This window comes from Hippocampus comes, unplaced genomic scaffold, assembly GCF_001891065.2.
Source record: "Hippocampus comes isolate QL1 unplaced genomic scaffold, H_comes_QL1_v1.1 scaffold112, whole genome shotgun sequence".
Taxonomy (NCBI): domain Eukaryota; kingdom Metazoa; phylum Chordata; class Actinopteri; order Syngnathiformes; family Syngnathidae; genus Hippocampus; species Hippocampus comes.
The window spans coordinates 2041339-2061523 of NW_017805841.1; the positions used below are offsets into that span (position 1 = coordinate 2041339).

At 40.3% G+C, this 20185-nt stretch overlaps 1 protein-coding gene across 1 annotated transcript; it reads left to right on the forward strand.

Moving 5' to 3' along the window:
• Window positions 1-7514: 7514 nt before the first annotated feature.
• Window positions 7515-19743, forward strand: LOC109526789 (muscarinic acetylcholine receptor M2-like). The gene is made up of 4 exons (XM_019888300.1): window positions 7515-7697; window positions 14270-14450; window positions 15195-16067; window positions 17700-19743. Exons 2-4 carry the CDS (start codon window positions 14298-14300, stop codon window positions 18009-18011), a joined length of 1338 nt encoding a protein of 445 aa, XP_019743859.1. The 5' UTR covers window positions 7515-7697; window positions 14270-14297; the 3' UTR covers window positions 18012-19743.
• The last annotated feature ends 442 nt before the right edge of the window (window positions 19744-20185 follow it).

Below are 20185 nucleotides of genomic sequence, written 5' to 3' on the forward strand. Positions count from 1 at the left end.
TTCTCCATAACAAGTCAAGTCAAATTTATTTATATAGCCCCTTAATCACAAAGAAGGTCTCAAAGGAACTTCACTTGCCCACTCTTGACAAATATTAACACCATCCCCTGATCTTAATCCCCAGGTGGGTGAGGAAGTACTAAAAAAAAAAAAAAAGTGGTATTTTGTTACTTTTTACCACTCTTTATAAAGAAACTCAAACATAAAGTCAGAGTTAATGGTGAAGGCCTTTTTTTTCCCCCATGGGATGGAAAGATGTGCTGATGTTCACAAATGAGGGCTCCACCCTGTGGTTACACGTTCTCTGTGACCACATCCAGCAATTCAAATGACTGTCAGATGACTGTAATGCAGACGGGGAGCGCCCAGGCCAGAACACCTGAAATGAATGGAAAACAACTTAAATAGGATGTCCAGCAAAGACAGCAGGAATGAGAAAAGTGCATTTCAATAGCACTGTTTTGTAAACGACACTTCATGTGCATCGTAATTTGACAAATGTGCAAGCGTCAGGAAGAACGTCACAAAAAGGCAGTTCAAATCAGGCAAATGGTTAAGTGTAAATAAGAATTGTTCAGACTGGTGTCAGCAGAACAAGACAACAAAATTGCAACCAATGAAGCCATACATTTTAACATATGATAGCACAATAGTGTTTGACCAAAAGTGGTCCGTAGTGTTTGACCTAAAATGCCCCAGTCATTTTCTTAGGAGCTATTTGTCGAAATGGGATGGAAAAGGATTGAGAAGCAGTCAGATTGCATCTCCTCGCTTTGCATACAATTTCCATTGCAGTTGAAACAACCGTGCACGCCCGCAGGGTGAAAGTGCATTGAAAAACTCCCCAACAAGCCTGTTTTGTAATCCTCACAAAAGAAAGATCACATTCATTTCGGGAGTGTTTTGTGCAGTGGAAGTGGTGTATGAATGTCACCATGACACAACCATGTTACTGCACTTCCAGGCAACCAGAAATGTTTTGAATCCTTTAAGCGACTGAGCCTAACAAGACCCTGAGTGTTAACTAAGGACAGATATTCAGCACTTTGTTGTTCATTCGGGCTGCACGGCCTCCGAGTGGGACCTATTAGCCCCATTGTGTGTGTGTGTGTGTGTGTGTGTGTGTGTGTGTGTGTGTGTGTGTGTGTGTGTGTGTGTATGCGTGTGCGTGCATGTCATTGTTCACACACACACACACACACACACACACACACACACACACACACACACACACACACACACACACACACACACACACACACACACTCATTCACGCAGAAACGGACACATCTTTTACCAAAACTATGAAAAATAAACTCCTAACAAAACAATAATTGTTGATTTCAATATTTATGTAATTATTTCAACATGTATTTTTTATTGCAAGAATTATTTGTTTAATTATGCATCATGAAACAATGTTATCCGTCACGCACTGCCCGCCCCTCTGAGTTTGGTGGGAGAGAATTGAGAGAGAAAAAAAAATCATGATGCACATGAGCACTGAGGGACAGAAGTGACAAAATAAAACGAAACAATTAAATATAAAATAATCGCATATCTTAAACCATTTAAACAAGTATTAAAATCCTTCAACGTAAATGTTGAAATAAATAAATGAACACTGAAATCATAAAAAAATCCATGTTCCAATTATATATTTGATTTATAATATAATTAGTTTGTTTCATTTTCTCAATGTTAAGACTCCAAAAAGTGTTGTGGTGAGATATTAGTCCTGTGGGTGGCAGCAGAGTGCTAAAACAGCATGTTAGCTCTGAGGGAAGCATTTACTATGATTTAGAAAACTATCATTTATTCTGCTTCAGTAATCCCACTATAAGGAATTATCTTTGCAATCTAATGTACCTAAAACACACAATTGATTCGGTGACTGGCGAAACAAATATTCACATTATGTATGCCTGTAAATAGAGGAAAATAGTTATTGATTAGTTAAATTCCTTTAAATTTGGTCAGGTTATGCGAATGGCCAGACGGGTAAATATTAGGTTTTGTAAAAGCATAGTCAGGTGTAACATCGAGAGACTTTGCATTGACAATTTTTTTGTGCGTGTTGTGTACTCCAGATGTCCACACTGCACTCACAATTTCAATTGTAACCAGAACATGTCATAGGACCAAGACTGAACGGTGCCACAGGTCAGACTGTTGTAAAATACAAAGACAGAAGAACCAGAAGAATCAAGGCTAACCGTTAGCTTATCTGGCAACTACTTTGCAATTTCACTTTCTACTGTCAGGACATGTGATAGAAACTATACAACAAGTTGCCCCTTTATTTGTGTCCGACCACACACATAACAATTTGCAATCGAAAATAGGGAAAAGGTTTAACATTCACGATTGTTTACGAACGTTTACGATTGTTGGTCCTCAGTGTTTCCCAAGCATATCAGGGGGAAAAAAAACCTCTTTCAACACAGTCCACATGAGAGGATAATAATTCAGGATAATTGTTCAGAGATAATCAACAATTACGCTTTTGTTCACCGATCAGAAAAGATGACAATTTTTTTTTAATCGAACCCGATTGATATGTGTGTACCATTCTTTAGCTTTTTGGATTAAGTCACAGGTTAGGAGTACAGCAACAAATTTGTCTGTCCAGATTGATCATTGAGATCTTTAGGAAAAATGAACATTAGTCTTTGTCACAGATTTTGTGTTTTTGATGTGCCATAAATCTGAGGAACAACGAAGCAAGTGTGGCTTGGTGACAGTCCGGTTGGACTAAATCCCCGATTTTAATGATGAATTCCAAGTGATGAGAATGCATTTCTGGTGCTGTACATTGCGGTTCATCATTCGCACACTTTTGAAACCATCTTTTTCATGTGTTTTTACAGAACTTTGATTTGCACACCTTGGGTGTAATACCACGTTTTGACACAACATATTGGGCAGCACTAAGTGCTTTGATAAGATATGCACCATAATTAACCAGGAGAAGATAAGGCAGAGAAGATCCCAAATGAAGTTCTAGTTATATTCATTTTTCCTGCCGTATGTGGTGTATTCAGACTGTTCTCGAGCGCTTCTAAGGACTTTTGGGCAGAGGTGGGCAATTTGAAAAATTTTGCCGGTCGATTATTCATCATTCATCAGCGGCCTGGGCACTCATCAGTCCGTGATTTTTTTTTCAGGTCGAACCAAACTGTAATTGTCAGTTGGTTAGTCCGTCATGTTATTTTAACCATGCATCTGTCACTGCTTCCGTCAGTAAATTTTACCGGTCTGACAGTCCATCTATCTATCGTCAGTTCGTCAAAAAATAAATAAAAAAATAAAAAAATAGACGACCTAATGACAAATTCAATTTGATTAAAATGCTTCATATACAGTAGTGCACAATATATGAGTGTATCTCCATCATACAGTGCCTTACCAAAAAGCTTTACTCACACTCACATACATTTCACATACAGCTTTTTTGCCAACCCATTGGACTGTTAAGCAAGAGCACACTGGTGGCTGCCTGCTGCTGTTTTTACTCCTAAAACACCAACAAATTTCAATTTATAGTTTGTCTTACCTAAACAGGAATAACGCTCCGCATTGTAGAATCCTATGCAAGTCACTCGCACTCCTGCTCCTATCTATTTATGTCTTCTTCTTCTTCTTCTTCTTCTTTGCCTACTTAGTATTCTTGGTTAAATTGGCAGATTACAACTCTTTGGTGGATACTGCCACCTACTGTACAGGAAGCACAGAGTGTTTCCATATACAGGTATAGGCAATGGAAACAACCCTGCTGAATTCACTCCCGTGAACAAACACACCAGACAATCGGGGCTTGTTCCTGTCAATTGTCAGTGAAACTGTCGTCCTCCCAGACTTTGTAAGCTGCCAATACCAGTGCCCTTGTGCTGTTCTGCATACGCTGTCTGAAATGGATTTAATAAAAGTGTCTTAAATTGAAAACTTGCAATATCTTTCATTCTTGTAATTTTTTTGCAGTAGTGTTAATCTAAACACTCAACAGTGTCCTTCTGTATACACGTTGTTTGCTGTAACACAACTGGGTATTAAACATTTAACATTTTAATGACTGTTACTTTAACACTGGATATGAATGCATATCAACATTATGCTGGTGTTAAAATTAACACTCAAGGTGTTGAATTAACTCGAGCAGATTTGTAGTATAGGTATTAACGAATACTTTATAAGTGTGCCCTAATAGTAAAATATGTACATTTCAGGAAGTTTAAATGCATTTAAAGTTTGTGGGAGATGTATAACTGTATCATGAATTTTCATTGCTGGTGGTTCTGGAATGTATATATATGTACATGTCTATAAACAGGGGGTTGACACGAGTCTAAAATGGGAAAGAAAACATGTAAGACCAAGTTGTTTCTCCTTCTGTGTCTCAGAAACCCCAACATCTTATTTTGATTTCTGTACGCATCAGTAAACATGTCAGCTGGATTTTTGTATTGCGCTATGCTGCTGCTATTGTGTTTCGGTCTTCGTCATCCATTCAGATTCAGAAAGCTGCTCCAACTAAATGACCTGATTTTTCCTAAAAAAAAAAAAAAAGGCTTGGGGCATGAGTTCAAATGGCGAAAAGGAAAAAGCTTGCTTCATTGTTAGCAGCAGTTTTTTTCTTTATGAGTGGTACAAAGCAAATGAGGATTTTGTTCTGTGTTTTGCATGCAATGTTTTTCCGGTATTCTTCTCTTGCTCTGGCAGTGGCAGAAAGGCAAAAAAAATGTATATATATATTTACACAATACACAAGAAACTATACAGATCAGGAAATGATGAGACATTATGCATGTGTAAAGCGGTGGTGGCTTTTATCAGTCAGGACACCATGCAATCCTATAAAGTACTATAGATCCCCGTGCCCTAGAGCACCTCATCCTTTTATTCACACGTCCTATTCAGCCCAGCATGTTGTATGTGTTGGCCTTCAGAGCATGAGGTCAACGTGTATGTGCCTTTGCACACACATACGCTAACAAACAATGCAACTGATGCAGAGGGGCTTCAGAATCTGATGTAACTCAAATTATATCGTGGGGGATTGTGTCTTCAACCAATCAGATTTCAAATTCATCCACACAAGGCCAGCCAGCTGTCTCTCGATGACGTCTGCATTTTTTTGTGCTCTGATTGGTTGGTCAGAGTAAAACTGGTTACAGCCATGTTGGACTAAAAAACACAAAGTATGTTGTGATTTGCACAAATTAACACAGTGGTGCCTTGACTTATACGTATAATCTATTGGTCACACTCGCAATTCAAAACACCTCACATCTGAAATCATCTTTCTCCAGTGAAATGAACAGAAATGCCATTGTGTTCCATCCTCCCAAGAAATGCTATTGTGTTTCTTGTCAGACCCCAAAAACCCAACAACAACAAAATAACGCCACCTTTGAAATTCTTTTTTGTCGATGTGATTGAAATCATTCCGAATGGAGATTTCCAGTCACCTGTTTTCATGTGACGTGATCTTTTTCGATCTGCCATTTACATGCGCTGCTCTGTAAAAAAAAAAAAATTTTAAAAAAATGCTTGCTAATTAGATTGACCGTGTGACACGCGGAGATCGATGTAAACATCCCTTGATTTATCAAGATAGAATTACTTTGTCTTGTTAGCACAGTAGCTGTGATAGCTTTCACACTTTTAACAAAGCTATATCTTGATCAAAAACAAGTTCTGCCGTCCCAGAGGAGGTCTGGTAAGAAGCTGCCATCTTCGTGCGTTTACGATGACGTCACCACGCACTTACTTCAAGACAGAGCATGTGCAGACCAGATGCAGTTTGGCTATTCTGCTTCAACTATTGACATGAGGCTCGTTCGGATTGGAAAAAAGAATATATCACCCCTGTTTTTATACCGTCCATATATTGTTTAATTTTCTTTTCTTTTTTCATATAAGCTTTGTGTCTGTCCCCCCAGTTCCAAAATACCATTAAGAAGTGGATCAAGTAAGGTCAGACCAAGCTGCAAATGCATAGGCCAACACTGCCTTCTATTTTCTCTCTACCTGTGAGCAGATACTAATATAACTGAGCTCTGTAGATGTTGTATGATGTTAACATGCATAACAGCTGCCCGTGGCCAGCAGGATTAAAACATCACTATGGCTGCTAATTAATTATGCATTTCATGTTGCAGATTCTTAGCTGAAAGGTATTTTTCCTCTACAGAAATTCAGCACGTGATCTACTAAATATGAGTCATAATAGTATTTGTAAAGTAGTACCTTTGCGTTCTGTGACCAAGCTTGGAATTCAGTTTACTCATACATCAAATCAATTTTTCCCAGTGAAATGAATTGAAAGACCATTAGTCCATTGCAGCATCCGAATGTTTTTTTTTCTGTTTTAAATATAGAAAAATAGCATTGTAAAATATTGTTGTGTAATAAGAGCAAAATACACAATGCGAATAATAAATAAACTGATTTTATAAACTATACTGTTAAGGACCGTAGAATTTGTGTGTTGGATGTGTGCCTTGAAGCGGTGTGTCAGGAGTTAGAGTCTCTTTGGCCAATTATGTCTGCATGAGTGTCCGGACATGAGTTGAGAGCTCATTCCAAGTGTTCATTTTTTCATTTTTGTTGGACCGTTTATCCAACTCTATAAATCAAATGATTATCCATATACAGTGGGGCAACACAGTAAGGCAATTATTTAAGGCAATAAAAACAGCATTAACCGGTCTCCTAGAAACCATCCATTTAATCAGTCGACTGTGACCTAAACAGTGGGGCAATACCGGTAATGACGTTAGTACAAGAGTGTATTAGCAACCTCTTGGCATATGGCATATTTAAAGCTTCATATATGATTCGTTTTCAATGACAAATGTCCTACTCATGACCATGGTCATACTTTTGCATCAGTCAGATCATTCAGAAAGCAGTGTTATGATTTGAGAGAGAGAATATGAGCAGTGAAGGAGGTGTGATAAATCTTTTTTTCAATTACAATTTTTCTTTTTTTTTAAATCAACAACACGCTCTTCATTTGGCAATATTGCTGCACAAAGTGGAGCCATTCTTCTTTGTGATAATTCCATCAAAGGAAGGTCATCCACCAGCTGGAGCACACTGCGTCACAGGTTCACTGAAAAGGTCAAAACAACAGAGTTTTAAAGGTTAACGTCCTGCAGCAACGGAATATCACAGAGCGGGCCGTCCTGTTTCTTTCTTGCTTTTTTGTTTCTTCTTTTCCATTTCGGCCTTTAATTGTGCTTTAGCATTTTTCTCTGATTCCATGCCACGTAAACATCAGGCCTACAGCTGCGAGCAGAGGCCACCACGCTCTCTCGCTCTCAAACAAGCAGCCCTCGCCTCCTGTCTCGCCTCTTGTTTATTCAAATTTACCACTCTGGCTGCAGGCTTACAACACTAAAAGCTCCTGTAGATTCCTCTCCCTGTCTCCCCCTCTCCCTTAACTGTCTGTCAGCCACACACACACACACACACACACACACACACACACACACACACACACACACACACACACACACACACACACACACACACAGGCGCGCGCACACGCTGTCAGAGGAGGAGCAACATCCAGTTACTTTCTGCTTGCCTCCAGTTTGTCCACAGAGGTGACAGTAACATGGAGCACATGAAGAGTGCTCATCCACGTCACTGCATATTTGTAAGGTGAGATTCGGCAACAAACTTTGAAGGTAAGGGCACTTTTTCAAAAAAGTAATCACATTATTATTAGTGGGAGTCTGTATGTGTGAAGCGAGGGTCCAGTTGAATTCAATTAAGCGACCAATTGTGGTGTTTGGTTCTGTGGTGGAACTCCTTCCTCTGTTCTGCATCACCTTGGAGTGATATTTTAATGCCTCACTTATTATTTTGTATATATGAGGGGAACTGCAGGAAATTATCCAATTTCACTTTAATTATTTACTCACGACAAATATATCATGACAGTACTCATCTAATTGTCACTGGTGTACATACCGTATACTGTAGTGACAACAAGAACAAGAAGAAATGTTCTTCCATTAGTTGGCAGTAGATACAATAAACCGGTGTTTAAAAAAAAAAGAATAAGTCATGGCTTCAGCTTTGTGTTTAATTAAAATGGGCCAGATTTCACAGGGTTAAGTCAATTAGTGAGTAAAATGAGACGAGATCTTATTTCAGTGTTCCTACTTATGTGACAAGATTGTTTGGTGGTATGCTGTGTGATTTTTGTAATGGGTGCCTTGGCTCGACAAAGGTTCTCTCTACATTGTGCCTTCAATATGACCCATAATGCATCTTGAAAAGTAGTGATGGTTACTCATCTCGAGGAATTGACACTGCGCCAAATACAAGCTTTATAATTATCTGAAGATACTTCAAAATGACAGCAAATCTGTGCATTTCGATTAGACAGTGATATAAGGTGACTAAATGAAGCTCCTCCCCTCACATTAAAATAGTACCTTTGGATCAAGATGATGCAAGATAGCGCCAAAGCAATACTTTTATAGTGCACAGGGCACAAGAGCAAAGTTGTCTACGCAACGCAGCACAACTTTTATTGAACGCCTTAAAAAAATAACCGCAGCTTAAAAAAGTGCTGTACATAATAATGATCAAACACAATAATAATGATGATGATGATGAATTGAATTATATAAATAAACTACTAATTTATATTAAAAATATACTTACAACTCATGCAGTGCCTCTTCTGTGTTGTTACATCAAACGGTCGTATAGTTCTTCTGTTGGTCGCCTGCTGTTCCACCAGTGGCCTGTTGGTGGTCTCAAAGTGGTTGAAGTTGTGATCGGGTCCGCAGAGGAGACAGTGAAGAATGAATTTTCTGTGAATAACCCGAGGACATTTAAAAAAAAAAAAAAAAAATCCAGAAATATGAGGGGGATTATTGTTTGATGTGCGGCAAATTCACGAGTTGTGGTGTGAAAATATTGTTACTATGAGTAACACATCATTACACGGACAGCCATATGGCACTTTGTATTCATTTTCTTCACTCAATTTAAAACAATATAGCCGTATCATAGTTTATTTATTGATTTAATTGTTATTACAGAAGGTCCCCCAGCTGATGCAATTATTTGTCTCAAACAATTTTTCATTTGACTGATGAGTGAACTATAGTAGGCTGTAGTAGTACAGTATGGTGATGGTCCACGACATAAAATCTACTGTACAGTGATTCAGAAATACGGAATGATGAATGATTTCCAACACAGATACAATACTGTTTTAATCTTTTGAGACTGAGCACAAAGGATTCCCAACAGCGGCTTCCCCATCCCTGTGCGTCCGAGTGCATCCGAGGAATCCCCTGACTTGCATGCAGAAAATTAGATGGCTGAAATAAAGTTATGGCTCTTAATCACTACTCCTGGTTTGCTGCTGCAGCTGCCTATCCTTTTGCTGACTTGGTTTCATTCGGAACAATGTCCACTATTTTGACTTAGGCTCTGTTACAACCCCACCGACAACAACCCCACCCGCCCCTGCCCCCACACACCCCACATACGCACACCCAGATACACTTCCATACATCCCACTCTCCCACCACCATCGCCATCTTGTGTGAGGACACAACTCAGGCAGATGTGAAATTTCCCACTTCTCAGAGCAGGGACGTCACACAGAGCTCGAAATTGCGATCACAAACAAACGTTGCTAATTTCTCAAGTAATAGTGAGGGGGGCGGCGTAGAATCAATATTTATCAAGTACAATGACAAAAATGTCACCAATATGCATCATAGTCACCATGGATGCTGATTATTTGTATTAAATGTATTTGTGCGTGCGGATCGCTACAGATGTGTTTTGGAGCCCATGTTAGTTGTAACAAAAGTTTTGCTCTGACCAACCAATCAGAGGACGTCATCAAGGGCTAGTGCTCGAGCCCTGTGAGGGGTAAATCTTCGGCCCGCTGTTGTTGAATGTGTACATGACTCAATCAGTATTATGTGGATGAAAAACAATGGTTTTCCAGCTTGGTGAACTGGTTAGCACGTCCTAAACCTGACTCAGAAAGACTAATCCATGCGCTTACCTCCTGCAAGTTAGGTTAATGCAACAGCTTGCTCACTGGGCTCCATAACTGAGCTACAGTATAAGACAGCCGCAGTGCATCCAGAACGTTGCTGCTTGAGCCCAGAAGAAGTCACACTTGGCTTTTGTGGGCGGCAAAAGATGATGTGATCGATCACATTTGGTCGAGTTTGAAACAAATATCTAATATGTTCGTTTGGTTTATTTGTCACTTGGGTTTGCAGACAAGGTCATGTCTGTAATGATAGAGACCAAGATCTAGGCTGGTCTATATTTGTAGACTACATGATTTAAAAAATAAATAGCTTGCTGCCCTCTGATCCCTCCACTCATTAAATGTGTCCTTTGATGAAGCTGTGTACTGTGTGTAAGGTCCACACTGACACATGCTCTGACATCTGTAAACATGCTGCCGGTTTTGGCTTTTAATCTCCCTGCTAAACACTGACACCAAATCTGACATTTCGCCATATCTACACTCTTAAAACTGCTGGGTTAAAAATAACCCAATTTGGGTGAAATAACTAACCCAGCCCAAAAAGGACCGAGACCATATTGGGTTATTTTTACTCATCCATATTGGATTGAGGATTTTGCCCAAGATTTTGATCCAACAAAGAGTAAAAGCTACCCATACTGATGAGTTAGAGCTACCAAGAAATTGGTTTCCATGTTGCTGTGATAGAAAAAATCATTCAAGTCATTTATTATCAATATTTTCTAGGAAATAGAAGCAACTTAACTCTGTCAGGGCTTGCCACATCAAGTCACGCTCATATGTTTGGCACAATTTTTACACCAGATGCCCTTCTTGACACAACCCACCTGTTTTCAATGAGTGGGTCGTCTGCTCTGATTGAAATGACTGGATGCCGGTGTCCAAAGTCAGCGGTGTAACCCACTGAGCCTTCTAGCAGCCACCAATATTTTTGAAGAATCTCACCGAACATTCACAGTACTGTCAAAAATGATGGCCTGCTTTAACTCTTCAGCTCCAAATCAAATCTTCATCCCAATCTGCTTGGCCCAGCATTTTTTTTATCAACCAAACTAATCACGCTGCTACCATGGCCCAGTCTATTGTACATTGCTGCTTCTGCCTGTTGCATCTGCTGGGTTTAATCATCTGGCGGTTTCTCTCCTTGACAGTCAATCACTCTGAGGGGAAGTGGAGCCAGACCATTAAACATGCCATATAGTTCACCACCACCATTCGCGGGAAGTAGGGACCGGATGCAGCCAGGATTAGCGATTTAGAATTTTTTTAACCCAAAACATTCTTGAATAACTGGGAATGGATCATCAATAAGCATTTTCCACATAAAATGATTCCAATAAAATAAATACAGTCATACTCCCAAAAATTCAATATGTGTATTCAAAAATTTGAATGTGTACAATATATACAAACTTCTTGGGCATGACTGCGCTACAATGCATTGTACACGATGTAACTTTTACAATCCTACTAAAAAAAAAAAAAAAAAAGACTATATTAATTAACATTTTTCTGCATGAATATTAAATAATTAATATTTTTAAAAAAGTAAAATAAAAATAAATAAATATTTTATAACGTGTCATGGGGGGTGGGGTTGGGAAAGATCTATGAAGAGGTGATTCCACGGGTGCCGCACTCCGTATATCCAGGACTCCACTGTATGTCCATTTTGCTTTTGTTCATCGAATACAACACATTATTTATATTGTGTTTTCACAACAGCTGCAGCTGTTTATTGCAAATGCTTTATTCAGCAGTTTGAAAAAAAAATCTACCCATTCATCTTTTTGTTCCTGATTCCAGTTGATTCCAGATCTCCACAATTAAAGATGGAGCCACTGTTAGCCATAGGTCACATTTAGGCACGCAAATGCAGACTCGCCGAAGCTTGAGCCAGCCGGTGAACCTCCCGCATAGCTACATCACAGACCACCATCTTCCTAAAGCACCATAACTCTGAAAAATTGGTCCAGCTAAATATACAGTATGTCCAATCTGAAAAACGTGTTCACATGATATCCAGACATCTAACCCCAAACAGAAACCCAGTTATCGAACATACATGCAGGCCATATAAAATACACACACACACACACACACACACACACACACACACACACACACACACACACAATTGTTGGTAGTCTTGCCACAGAAAAGACTTTGAACAGGTCAGTGATGAGTAAGAGATGGAGTTAGCAATGTACTTTGTAGTAATGAAGTTTCTTGGGCTGTAAGAGCAGGAAGGAAATGTCTTTCAGGTAAAGTATGATGTTATCATGTAGCCTAATGGAGCCACTTACAGGCTCAGAACAGCATGCAAGGACCCTTGAGTGTCTTTACATCGATTTTATAATGAAAATATATTGCTTTGTCACATTGTTATGTTTGGCATATTTGGCAGCTGTTTTTTTTTTTTTTATTTGCTACCACATCAACCTCTCTCGCATTGAAATTGTTGTTTTTGCTTTAAGTGTGCTGTTTTCTGTCAGCCTAATTGTTTTTTGTTTTTTTTTGCGGGGGGGGGCATTGTGCGGTTGGCTAGAGGTGGGGTAGTTACCATTTTAAATGTGCAGGGTATTATAGATTTGTGGAAGGATGCTTTTAACCAAAGCATCATAGAGCAGCATCACAAGTGTTTGGATGTGTCGTGTGGGTGGACCTTGTGGAAACATAACAAATGGAGCAGACAGTTTTAAGGCTGATGAAAAAAAAAATTATAATAAAAACCATTCCAAAGATTTATTTATTTATTTTTTTATTACTGTTCAATGTAGGGTGCAGTTTCTCAACCCACCACCAATAAGGGCAAATCCACAATGCTTGGATGGCAGCATATGTTACTCCAAAAGCTGAATGCACCTTTCACAGTAGTGTGCTATTCAGGGCCTTCAAACTCGATCAGAAGCCCAGACCTACATTGACAACTTATCTGAGATACATTTTGCCATGATTTTAACATGAAAATATATGTATATCTGAAACATTTGGAACCTAAATGTTCATAAGTATTAAAAGTCTGCGCCATCGTTGAGGCACGAAGAGAATCACAAAATAGTGAGGTAAGACTATAGACCAAAAAGGCTTGAAATTCATTTAAAAACTCGAGCCAGACAGTATTGTATTACCAAACAGTACAGGACGATATAATTGGCCCTCAAACTTGCATTACATCCACTCAAAGGGGATTTTGCACTTCCAAGGCAAGAGGCAGGGAATTTTAATGCAACCCTTTTGAGGTATATTGGTAGGTGACTGGCCGCATTACACAGTCCCATCCCCGCTGTCAGGACATATCCAATCAAGGTTTACACTTCCAGGTCAGTTAAGATGCTGGTTTATAGAAAAGCTTCCCAAGGGAATTGCAACATTCATTGACTCTGATTTATTATCAGACAACCAAACCTTCATTTGTCACTGTTATGAGATTTCTGACTATTTTTAGACAGTTATGAAGTCCTTCTCTCAGTCTAATCATAATTTAATATCTTAAAATGTGCCCTCTCGGTTCTAAGATGTTGATTTCAAAGCAGGAATCCGCTCATGTAATGCCTCTAAGACCGCAAAATGAAAGAGACTGTCTTAAAAATTAGCCTGCGAGATGTTGTAAGTGTGTCTCGACGATCCCGTCCGAGCCTCAGGGTACGCCTGTGAGCAAACAGCAGATTTAGTTATGATATCAGCTTCCTTTTACACAAGGGAGACTTTTCGGAAAGGCAGATCATAATGCAGTCATCTTCAAATCAAGAGAAGGATGGCGTAAAAGAATATGATCAGTCCAATTCCATTATATTTAATAATTACATCTTGTGGGCAGTCAGACTTGAAATGATGTACTGACTAATACTGCATTCCTGATATGCGGTCACTCTCTGTTTTCAAACGCAGCTGCTGAAGTCTTTATTTGCTCACCTGGTCACTGCTCACACATTCTCAGTGTAAGCTGAAACCGCTGTCAAACACCTGCCAAGTGTTCCACATCATTTTGCATTGGTGACCTTCAGTGGTGAAGTGTAATACAGTACAAATACTTTGTTATTGTACTTCAGTTTGAGTTGACTTATTCATAAGTCAAGTAGTTACATCCGTACTTGTGCATTTGTTTGGTTTTTTTTCGGTATCTGTGTGTGACTGTGAATATTTTTGCCACATGTGCCAACATTGCCGTGAAATAAAGGAAACCTGTTTTGTTTTGTTTTTTGTATCTGCCCGAAGCATCTGTCACCAAATCTGAGTGGACGCAATGGATACTGTGAATACTAGCAGCGGGGGTGAAGCTGGCCTCTTCTCGGCCAGTCCTTACACCACTGTGGAGATTGTGCTCATCATTCTGGTGGCGGGATCCCTCAGTCTGATCACCGTCATTGGAAACATCCTGGTCATGCTCTCTATAAAGGTTAGTTCCTTGCTTTGAGTCAAAATTGAAGTCAAGTCGGTAAAACGTAACGTATCTACTTGCCTTTTGGACAAAAATCTGCTTGGTGTGGGCATGAATAGTGACTGACAAGCTGGTCAGGGATGACACAGTCAAGACTGTCCAAATGGAAACGCAAGCCAAAGCACCGAGAAAGAATGCATGCCGACTGAAGTAGTGGGAAAAAAAGTTCATACTGTTTACATTTTGTTCCTGGCATCAGCAGTAATCCCATTTCAGGCGACCATGGACAAGCCATGATAGCCATGGATGTCTGACCAGATTTTTTTAATTTAAAAAAAAAAATTGCGAGGGTCAGTTCAGAGGGTTTTGGAATCAACCTACCTTGTGAAATGTAAATAACTGCTGGTGTTCCGTCTTCTACGGAAGGAAATTTACTTCACCGCAAATCTTTTTGACTGACTCTTCACATATTCAAACAACGGATGTCGAGAAGAAGGCGAAAATCGATTCAAGCCATTTACCATTTTTTCTAAATTGCTTTGTCTTGATCAAAGGACATGGAGCGGTGTGTTTACTACTTTACTATTAAAATGCTTCCTTTTCCATTTCATATTTTACTCACAGCCTTTTGTAAGGTATCCCACAGTGGAGAAGCAATTAGAGAATCAATGTTCTGGCATGTAATCTAATAGAACGGAGAAAACATAAATCACACAAAAAAGATTAGCATCTGACAGCCTGCTCCATGTGGTTTCTCCAAAGGTAAACAGGAACCTGCAGACCGTCAACAACTACTTCCTGTTCAGTCTGGCATGTGCGGACCTCATTATTGGCGTCGGCTCCATGAACCTGTACACCGTCTACATCGTGATTGGCTACTGGCCCTTGGGAGCGGTTGTGTGTGACCTGTGGCTGGCTGTGGACTATGTGGTCAGCAACGCCTCAGTCATGAACCTCCTGATCATCAGCTTCGACCGTTACTTCTGCGTCACCAAGCCTCTGAGCTACCCGGCGCGCCGTAGCACTAAAATGGCCGGTCTGATGATCGCCGCCGCCTGGGTTCTGTCCTTCGTCCTGTGGGCGCCGGCTATTTTGTTCTGGCAGTTTATTGTGGGCGGGCGAACCGTGCCGCCTGGCGAGTGCTACATCCAGTTCTTCTCCAACCCAGCGGTTACATTCGGCACGGCCATCGCGGCCTTCTACCTACCCGTGGCCATCATGATCTACCTTTATTGGCGCATCTCCAGGGCCAGCCGTAGCCGAATGCAGAGGGACAGCAGGAAGACATCCGGCACCAGTGTCGGAGAAGCTCACTCTCACAGTCAGGAGGACGCAGGTGAGAATCAGATCCTGAACAGTTGCATTCAGAAGATGAGGGAGCAGCTCAGGGAGGCTGTGCAGAGCACGGAGAAGGAAGCACCGCAGCAGTGGAACGGATCCGCTCCTTACAAGGAAGACAAACCCGAGCAAGTGGAACCGGAGGCGGACAGTGTCCAACCCTCCACGTCTACGGAGAACGAGGTCCCCGTTTCGGTGCTGAAGGGACTGAATGCCATAAGAAGGATGAACCAAAGAGAACCAGCTTCCAGAGCAACGTCCTTGACGGACTGTCAAGCCACAAGAACAATGCTTAAGGTAAACACCTTTACTCCATTGTGTCAGAATAGACAATTCCTCTCACTCACAGTATAATGAACATCGTACAGAGGTGTCCAAATTACAGCCAGGTAGCCTGCTGTCCATGATTGTAGCTGTTGGAGTCATGACATAAAATTAACAATTGTCTTTTTAGCTTGCCCATATTGTTCTACTTTCATTCAACTCCGGGTGGAAAGGCAAGAGAAGGAAAGAAGAAGAAGGAGTCTTTTCTTATCTTTCACTTCCTTGTTTTACACTAATCACACAACATTTGTGAAGACGTGGCTTGGCGAACTGCGGCGTGACTACTACTTCTACTACTACTGCCACTGATGAAGAATTGGTTTAGATAGAGCTTTTCTCAATTTGCAAAAAATGTAGATAAATGATTCGATTCATAATACCTGTGCGAATAAAGGTAATTCAGTTTCAGCAGCAACTAGCATGAATACCAATTGCCTGCTCCATTTTCTGCTCCGTGTCAAAGTCAGTTTAGCACAGATTGCTCTTGTATTGATTGTTGAATGTGGAGATGTGGTTCCTCTGCCACTTAGTGCAAGAGCAGATCTGGCCAAGCGGGATACAGGGCCAAGTGACTATTAGATGTATCAGTTACTCTTTATGCAAACCTCGGTATCGAAAGTTTGGATACAACTGCTGTCAGACTAACCACTGGGCTCCAAGGTAATGGTATGTAAAAAGAAACTTGAGTCATATGACTTGTCTCGAGTCAGACTTAAATAATCAATTTAAATACTGGGGACTTAGACATAATGAAACCTGCTGCTATGAAACCTTCTTTCGTCATGGACTGGTCCAAGGTCCGACTGTTATATCATGGATCAATGCAAACGTCGACGGTGGGGATTTAGACGATGCTGATCTTTTTTTCCCTATACATCTGTAGGACTCGGCACCGAACAAGACTACCTCTCCATCTGTTGCAGTGTTGACGTTTGTTTTATGAATCAAAATATCACTAGAATTTTAGGATGGCTTGGAATAGCATCGTTGGACTGAGCTAATGAGCGTGCAAAATATCAACTGGTTTCTGCAGGTTGCATAAACAGTGACGAAAACGATGCCAGTAGCATTATGACACCTTGAGCAATCAAATTGTATGGCAACCAAACAAACCGAGACATTCCACAGCTCCCAATTTTACACCCCTATCTGAAATTTCTTCTCTAAATGAATATGAGATATAAAGCAGCCTGAGGAGATGGTTATTGCTCTTCACAGCCTATTCCTTGTTGGCTCAACCTGACCAGTACCAAGCTGACACATATGCTGCTCTGATGCGAAAACCTAACCAAGTACTTGACCCAACCACTGCAAAATCTTTTTTGTGCGTAACAAAATGCTTCAAAGGCATCACAATGATATGATGTAACCACAGTCCTTCACATTTGTGAAATTTTGAAGGCCTTTTATCTGATCGGCTGGGATGGCGTGAACACGGACTTTGCTGTGGATGGCTGGTGTTTTTTGGTTTCCCTGAAAGATTTTAATGATGCAAGCATTCCGACAGTGACAAAATGTCGGTCAGTCTTTCTCAATGCATTTAGGCCAGCAGAGAAAGCCTCGCAAGTTGCGACCACTGATGTGACGCCATCTATTTCCCTCCAGGTGACAAAGCAGAGCGCAGTGGCCAAGTGGCGCAAGAAAAGCACATCTTCGAGGGAGAAGAAGGTGACGCGCACCATCATGGCCATCCTGGTGGCTTTCGTGGTGACGTGGACGCCGTATAACGTGATGGTGCTGATCAACACCTTCTGTTCCATCTGCATCCCCAACACCCTGTGGACCATTGGCTACTGGCTGTGTTACATCAACAGCACCATCAACCCGGCGTGCTATGCCCTTTGTAACACCACCTTCAAAAACACCTTCAAGCATCTGTTACTGTGCCAGTACAAGAACATACGAGCAATGCGGTGAGGCTGCTCTCGACGCAGACTCAGAGGACCAAATGTAAACTAAATGTCGAAATGTCAGCATGTCTTTCAATGTACAATGGAACTTTGACTTAGAAGTGCCCCAACTTTCAATTTTTTGCCAGGTCAGAGCCTAATACATTTTTTTTAGTATGACCAGATTTGAGCCTCTCCACCCAAAGTCTTTAAGTTTGCCACAGGGCTCATTACCAGGGCCTCCTGTCATTGAATGGAGATGTTAAGAAACAATCTGCTATTTGTAGGCAGTCCAACTGAAGGTGATCACTCATATGGATTAAACACAAGTACAATGGTATCGTGACTTACAAGTGTCCCAACGTACGAGCTGTTGCTTGGTCATTTTTTTTTTTTTTTGCTTTTGTGTTGAGAGTTTAGAGACAAAATAGAGGTATGTCCTGCTGCTCTAATGAAGTTAAAAAATAAATACATAAAGAAGCACTTACTCTGGAAGAACAATTACTATTGCCGGAGATATTTGGGGACCTTCACTGCCTCTCCTTGTTGCTCTTCATTGTATAATTTCCAGTAGATCTCAGTGCTCCCTAGCATGATTTGGCACAACACAGTACTATAATGAAGGTGTGCAACTCTAAATTCGTACATGACTGTATATTACAAATATCTGTATATAGATAGATGGATAGATAGACAGATAGATAGATAGATAGATAGATAGATAGATAGATAGATAGATAGATAGATAGATAGATAGATAGATAGATAGATAGATAGATAGATAGATAGATAGAATTTGGGTGCAAAATGTGAAGTAGAAATAGATGAGGTGAGTTTCATCCTGATTGTCATGATGTGTTTACCCTGTTTTAAAACAAACGACACAGTGTAAAGTGGTACTCATCATGTGTCAAGTGTATGACAATGACCATAAACTATTAGGACACATTGTGTTAGTGTAATGTTGAATCGTGTGTCTGTGCAACTGTGTTCATGCTCGCTCTTTGTTGAGCGCAGGTAGTGAAACTAGTCTAAATATGATATTTATTAATACCTTTATTGCGCTCTCTCCCTCCCTGACTTGATGTTGACCTAAAACATGAACAATAAATCATGGCATGAAAATAAATGTTGTGGTATATTTAAATAAACTGAATAAATGGCTGGAGCACTTTCTGTGATTTATAGCAATGAGAGGGAGCGGAAGAGCAAAGGTTTTTTCTGTAATGCCTCGAACTAGCTCTCAATTCAAAGGACGGCGTGTTTGTTTTCTGTGGGAAGTCCTTCGGACACGATGGGACACTTACGCCCTCTAGTGGTACAAAAGTTAACCACAGTTGAGAGGTACCCAGCGTTTGCTGATGATGCATTCATTCATTCGGACATGCGTAAAACTACACTGGAGGAACAACGCTTCTCAATTTAAAGGCAAATAATAATTTGGCTAACTGTCAGTGATGTGTGGATCGATTCTGTAACATTGATTCCCTCGATAGCAGGTATTTGTGCTCCAAAATTGATTCTCAAATCACAGCTACTTCGGTCATTTGAGGTCATTTATATTATTAACAATAACCCCAGTGGAAATGTATCCGTTGCGGTCTTGTCTAAAATGATCCACGTGTGTGTGAGCTCATACACAAACACATGCATGAAAAAAGACATGTTGCACAAACGCTAAAGGAAATACATCGTATAAGATTATCCTAAACCACTGTGACTCTATTAAGGAAGGAAACAATTAAAGTTGTCACATCACATCTCGTGTTGTTCAAGCACCACTTTTAATTTTGCAAGGCATCATAGAGGGCCTATATGCCCAACTGTTCAGACCCGGACCTCCTTACTGTGCTAACAAGAGCAATCTACTGTATGTTCTTTAGCTCATTAGACTTTGTTCTGTGTGATGTTGACAACACATCACATAAATCGAGGTATTCAAATTCAAAATCAGAAAACTTTATTTGTCCTTGGCGTGAGTTGATTAAATGCATGTAGAGCTGCAATTTAAAACCAAAAACAATAAAGGAATACGATCAATATCTGCACATAAACAAGGCTAATGTTAAAGTACTAAGGCAGGTGCAGATTAGTGTGAATTGAAAATGTGTGTGCGAATATATTCAAGGATAGACAGAAATGTTTGATGAAATTCACGAACCGAGGAGCAGCACAGCTTTCAGCACTAAAATGACCTTTCTT

What these genes read in the sequence shown, in the direction of transcription:
- LOC109526789 (XM_019888300.1), top strand. Translation starts at nt 14,298, where the DNA reads ATGGATACTGTGAATACTAGCAGCGGGGGTGAAGCTGGCCTCTTCTCG. An exon ending in TGGTCATGCTCTCTATAAAG is followed by an intron (nt 14,451 to 15,194) that starts GTTAGTTCCTTG and finishes GTTTCTCCAAAG; the next exon opens with GTAAACAGGAACCTGCAGAC. An exon ending in CCACAAGAACAATGCTTAAG is followed by an intron (nt 16,068 to 17,699) that starts GTAAACACCTTT and finishes ATTTCCCTCCAG; the next exon opens with GTGACAAAGCAGAGCGCAGT.